The sequence below is a fragment of the Myotis davidii genome, unplaced genomic scaffold, assembly GCF_000327345.1.
Source record: "Myotis davidii unplaced genomic scaffold, ASM32734v1 scaffold913, whole genome shotgun sequence".
Taxonomy (NCBI): domain Eukaryota; kingdom Metazoa; phylum Chordata; class Mammalia; order Chiroptera; family Vespertilionidae; genus Myotis; species Myotis davidii.
Window position 1 is genome coordinate 209,848 of NW_006284344.1, and position 6,130 is coordinate 215,977.

General features: G+C 49.0%; 1 protein-coding gene across 1 annotated transcript; it reads left to right on the forward strand.

Annotated features, from left to right (window-relative positions):
• Nucleotides 1-1,442: 1,442 nt before the first annotated feature.
• Nucleotides 1,443-4,765, forward strand: APLN (apelin). Its single transcript, XM_006754651.2, has 2 exons — nt 1,443-1,708; nt 2,338-4,765. The coding sequence occupies exon 1, from the start codon at nt 1,443-1,445 to the stop codon at nt 1,701-1,703; it is 261 nt and encodes an 86-aa protein (XP_006754714.1). The 3' UTR covers nt 1,704-1,708; nt 2,338-4,765.
• The last annotated feature ends 1,365 nt before the right edge of the window (nt 4,766-6,130 follow it).

Genomic DNA, 6,130 nt, shown 5'->3' on the forward strand with positions numbered 1-6,130 from the left:
GGAGAGAGATGTAGCTGATGGTAAACCCAATGATGTTGGGGAAAAGAGGCTGGGATTTCTGATCACTGCTTCGGAAGCCATATTTCTACAGGCTAGCCCCCTACTAGGCATTGCATGAGCACCCTGCCAGACTGCCTCTTGCCCAGCACCATCTCATCTCCCTGCTCTGCTGTTTTCAGTCTTCCTTGGTTAGACTGCAGCCTCTATGATAGTGGGCCCATGTGCCTTCTGCCGCATGGAAACCAGCAACACCCTGGTTTCCAAGTCCACTGCCAGGGCTTGGTCTGGCATCAGAAGGCTTCTAGTCTAAGCCAAATGTGGACAGATGCAGAGCAGGGTCCAAGAGAGCAGAAGAGAAGCCGACTGGGATTGAAATGGCAGGAATTCGCATCAGGTAGAGGATTGGCATGTGATATGAAAGGAGATAGAGCATCTGGCGGGGAGGTGTCGACTGCAGCAGCTCAGCCCCCTCCTCATGAACAGACTTGCTGCTTCAGGTGGCCATTCACTCATTTGTTCATTCATTCATTCATTTATTCATGTAGTATTTATTGGTCTCTAAATCTGGTCATAGGCTGAGTAGAACCAGCATAAGGCACACATAAGAGTCAGAGGACTTCCCCTCCCCCAGCCATTCCCACAGGGTGGCCACAGGAGATGTGAGCCCAGGAGATGCCTAAACACTGGTGAGATGCCAGGGGTGAGGTATGAGATCTCCAGTACTCAAAAGTGGGCCATCTCAGCCCTAGGCGGTTTGGCTCACAGTCTTAGCCAGTTTGGCTCAGTGGATAGAGTATTGGACAGGTGACTGAAAGGTCCTAGATTTGATTCCAGTCAAGGGCATATACCTAGGTTTCAGGCTTGATCCCCAGCCCTGGTTAGGATGTGTCTCTCTCACATCAATGTTTCTCTCTTTGTCTCTCTCTCCCTTCCACTCTCTCTAAAAGCCAATGGAAAAATATCCTCAGGTGAGAATTAAAAAAAAAAGTGGGGCATCGCATAGCAAAGGACCTAGGAGTACAATGACATGATGTTCCAGATTTGGCTTTAAAGTACTTCAGCAAAGAAAAGGGATAACAAAGGCATACGTGACTCCCTCTTGCATCTGGGTGATGGGTACGTGGTGGCAGCGGCATTCATTTCACTGATGTGTCGTGTGCTTGAAATGTCTCTGTATCAGTTGCCAGGGGGTTTTATTGCCTGCTGTGCCCCAGCCAAGTACAGGCACAGTGTCCCAAACTGCACCCCCAATTATGCTCTCAACAAAGAACAAGTTTGTGCCTGCCAAAAACATGACAGGACTGTCAAAAGGACATAAACTCAGTTCCATAACTGTCAAGATGTGAGGTAGGTTCCATTTCCCCCAGGACAGTGTAAAAATTGCAAATTGTTCATCAAGGTAGAAGACAAAAACAAAGAAAAGCTTTGATGAATGCCGCCTCATGGAAAGATTGTCCCCTGCCACAGGCCTGTGGTCTGCGGTCCCCTGCTTATTTGAACCAGCCTTCCTGCTAACAGGCTTTCTCCTTCTTGCAGGGCCCCTGCCACAGCCTTCTGCCGGGAAGGGGCTGGAGGAAGGCAATATTCACCACCTGGTGCAGCCCAGAGGGTCCAGGAATGGACCAGGGCCCTGGCAGGGAGGTCGGAGAAAATTCCGCCGCCAGCGGCCACGCCTCTCTCATAAGGGCCCCATGCCTTTCTGAAGCAGGTACTTGAGCCTCTGGTCAGTGGGTGGTGTGGGAGGGCTGGGGGAGGATCAGACTGGAAGCTGGGTGACCCTGTGCTCATCACTGGTCAGACACCTGCCCCGAGAAATCCTGGCATCACACACAATGGGACTTACAGGGCACACATCTCACCCCCTCATTTTGCAGGAGAGGAGACCGAGGCCCAGAGAGGGGCTTGTCACTTGGGAGCCAATCGCCTGGCTTCCCAGGAGTTGGGTGTTGGCTCCCCTCCACCCTGGGGTTGGGTAGGCTGACCTAGTTGGAGAGTTCTAGAAGTCCTAAGGGATCTTGATGAGCTGTGGATCCTCACCAGAGAGCGGGAGGAGGGAGGGGGCAGAGAGCCTTGGGGACAGCAGGCAGAGAATTAGAAGAGTTGCCCAGGGAAGGAGAGAAAATCAAAGGTGACAGCAGAGAGAGTAGTGCCTAAGTCTGTTTCTGAGGCCTGGCCTGTTGTCTCTTTCCAAAGGTGGCACCCTCAGAGGCTTTGGGCTTTGAGTTTAGGATTGTGAGGAGGGGGCAGAACGAAGGCTGTCTCTTCTCCTTTCCCCAGATGATCCCTTTGACAGAAACATGTCAATGATTCCTCTCTGGTCATTTTTTGTCTCTTTAGGACTGAAGGGGCCCTCAAGTACTTCCCCCCCTGCACTTCTCTCTACTCCATACATTGGTCTGCTTCTTTGGAGCTCTTATATCCATTCGCCTCTCATCTTGCACACGTCCTAGCTGCTGATGGTCCCAGCTCTTCTCACCCACCAGCCTCCCTGAATGACGTGGCCTTTCTCTGGACTGACTTTGGAGACCCAGCGCTGGAAGGCCGTCCTTTTTCTGGATCTCGTCCTGCTTTATTATCCACCTCTTCCACCTAATACCCCAACCTCCAAGCAGCCCTCCCTTCCTCAGGTGTGCCCTGGGGGCTGCATGGAAACACTCCCTTCTTCAATGGGCTCCAGCAGATCCCAGGTTTTCACGCCAGTTGGACCTTTAGCAGGCCTCCAGAGGGAAGTAAAGAGATGAGCAATGAGAGACTCTAGTTAGAGGCCAGGAGCTTTGGCATGCAGACAGGGTGCCTTGAGGGCATTGGAGTATGTGTGTGTAGGGGGGCGAGGGGGTTGGTGCTCTGGGGAAGGGGAGGGGTGTAGCATTGGAGAAGAGGAGGAATAGCTTTATGGCTGCTTTATCAAGAGGCAAAGGAGAGGAACATACAGCACTGTCACTTCTCTCATCTTACTGTGTCTTCTAACACTCCCCCAACTCACTGCTCCCTAACTTCCTCTACCCCGCCCTCACCAGCAAGTTCAAGCTCTAGCTCAGGAGGGGAGGGTGATGGGCCTGAGGTGGCTCCATACTCTCCCAGGAGCAAAAGCCAGGCAGACATGTTTTTGCCAAGAATCACAGAATATCAGAGTCAAAAGGAATCTTGCAGATCACTAAGCTCTGCCTCCTTATGCAAACTCCTATAAAGACAGAGGCCTAGAGAGGGACAGTGACCCACTGAGGGTCACTGCAGAGCCAGAATGAGGACCTAGGTCTCCCAAGTCCCACTTGATGATGTCCTCTTCCCTGTTGATGTCTTTTCAAAATGTGTTAAGTGCCTTTTCTTGGGGTTGGGGCTGGGGCCGGCTGGGAGGGGAGAGGATAGTGGTCTGTGAACTGCCCCACGGTGGCAGTGGTATGGTGGCGGTGGTGTGGGGACAGAGCTGCTCCAGCCTTCCTGGCCTGCCTCTGCTGCTTCATTCCCCAACCTGGGCTGAAAAATTCCTTAACTGGCCAGCTGACCCCATTCCGTCAACACTCCCAGACCCCCGATGTTTTCATAGGGGCAACTCAGGCACTGAGATTAACAGTCCAACCCCAGCACTGGTTTTCAGGAGCTTGGAGTTGGCCTTGAGTAATTGGACTCAATAGCCTTCCCTTCATGTTGACTGGACTTTCTTTCCCAGTGGCCTTCCCTTTGTGGGAGGGGGAGGGAGAGAAGAAAGAAGGGAAGGAGGAGGTGAAGGAGAGAAGGAAGGATGGGAGGAAGTATAGGTCTGAGCAGGCTTCCTTCTCAGAGGCCTCCCAGGAGTGAAGAAAAGGGGAGACAAGAGCCTGACAGCCACATATGTATGTTTGGGGAGAGGGGGAGTCAGGACCCCTGAGTCCCACAATAACCCTTATGTTGCCTACCCGCCTCTCACCCTTACCTCTGCTGCTGCTAATGCTACTGCTGCTGCTGCTGCTTTAAGGCCTACCCTGGGAGCCCACCTGGGCACTTGCCTCCCCCCACACCCCTCATACTCAGAGTAGGGGCTGGCCAGTGTCCAGAAAGCCTCTTCTGCCACTGATGCCCCCACCAGGGGCTGGGCCTTCTTTGCCCTCTTCCTCTCTGTATCTCCTGACTCATCAGCTGCCCAGCCCCATGGGGAAGGGAGGAAGGCGGGACATGGCAGTGGAGGGCAGTGAGGGGCTGGGGGCCTGCCTTATTTAAAGTGGTTGTGTATGATTCTTATACTAATTTATACAAAGATATTAAGGCCCTTTTCATTAAGAAATTGTCCCCTTCCCATACTTGTGTTCACTGTGTTTGTAAAGATTGTTCTATGTAAATATGTCTTTATAATAAAGAGTTAAAGATGATAATTTGCCCTTACTCGTGGAGGTCATGTTCAGGAGAGCCCTTACTGTCCCCTGAGGTCCATGGTTGTCCCCAGGCCCACATGTTGCACATGCAAGGCAGTACACTTGCATCCCAAATCGGTTCCAGGTCAAGTGGCCACAAACCAATTTGCCACAAACTCACAAAAGGAATCTCTAGGCTTAACGGCTGGTTCACATAAAATTCAGTCCACTTTGAAGTGTTTGGCATCAGTTTGGGTGTCCTAATTTTTTTTTTACAGTGTCATCAAAAAGGATTTTTAGAAAGCAATTGTATTTAAGAACATTCTGGTTAAAGGTGGGATTTCTACTAAAAGTTGTTTTGTATCCTTGGTGGGTGTCTTCTACTTTTTGAACACTTTTGGGACCTTTTAGCCAGTTTGCCTCTCTTGAAAAATGTTATGTTTCCTGCAATAAATACATTTGGTAATGACTTTGTATGTGTCATTTTATGTTTCACAAAGTAGAGGTGCTTGATGAATGAGATAGCATGAAAAAGAAGATGCAAGCAGTCCGATACAATTCTGCCCCATCTGTCTCACTTCTTCATGCTTGTTACCAAAATGCCAATACCTCGAAGAACACAAGGGAACATTGGGTACATGCTAATTCAGTTAATCAACTCCTTAGGTGCAAACAGGCACGTAGGATGCAGAGTCAAACCCAGCAAGGAAGAGCTGGGAGTGATAAAAAAAAATGCACTCAATACATTTTGTGGGAAATGCTGTAGATTTGACAAGTATTTAGTAGTAGAAATATACAATTTTAAGAGAAGGTTTTCAGCAAACTTGCTAAAAAGTCATAACACTGCTCAATAGGAGATAAAATAGAAAAAGCCATCCACCAGCATACAAAACGATCTCATCATCGACAAAATGCTGCAGATTGTGACAGAGAGATTTAAAAATATGACATTATGGTAGAAGTGCCTCTTAAGAAAATTGGTACAAAGTGACTTCTTTGAAAATTACTACTTTGACGTTTAAGCAAACTGGTTGTCAGAGTCATTGGTTTTAGGCAAGGAGGTTTTGGGTGGGCTGGCTTTATGCTGATTCATCTGTTATCTCCCAATGACCCCCAAAGCTCTAGTTTCACATGAAACCACGAGGAAGGGGGAGGTGACAGGGCAGGACAACTTACTACTGACCCATATGTGTGTAGCCTTTTAACAGTTTAGTGCTTAAAAAAACAAACATCAACTCGGGTGTGACCATGGAAACAGAGATTGAAGTGATGCACTCTAAAGATGGTGAAGGGTTTGCAAATCAAGGCCACTAGAAGCTAAAAAGGGCAAGGAAATTATTTTTCCCTCAGAGCCTCCAGAGGGAAACTGCCCTGTTGACACCCTGTCTTTAACCCAGTGGAACTAAAAACAACAACACACACAAAAAAATCAATTCATTTTATCATCCTAACAATTGGGCAACAAAGACCACGATACCCATTTTACAAATGAGAAAACAGGTTCAGAAAGGTGAAGTGACTTGCCCAAAGGCTCCCAGCCAGTAAGTGGATCTAAAATCTGGACCTCGAATTCTAGAATGCACTTTTCCTATGGTACTATAGGAGGTCCCCTAATTAGAGAGCAGAGTTAAGTACAAAGCATGTTTGGTATTCTCAGTAGGTGCAAGAGAAATGGATGGCTGGTGGGATCAGAGAAAGGTTAATGGAGGCTGACCAACTAACACTGGCTCCCGAAGGCCCAATTGAATCTGGTTAAGTTGGCAGGAGGATGCTGGGAAGTGGAGATGGGGACATGATGGGGAGAA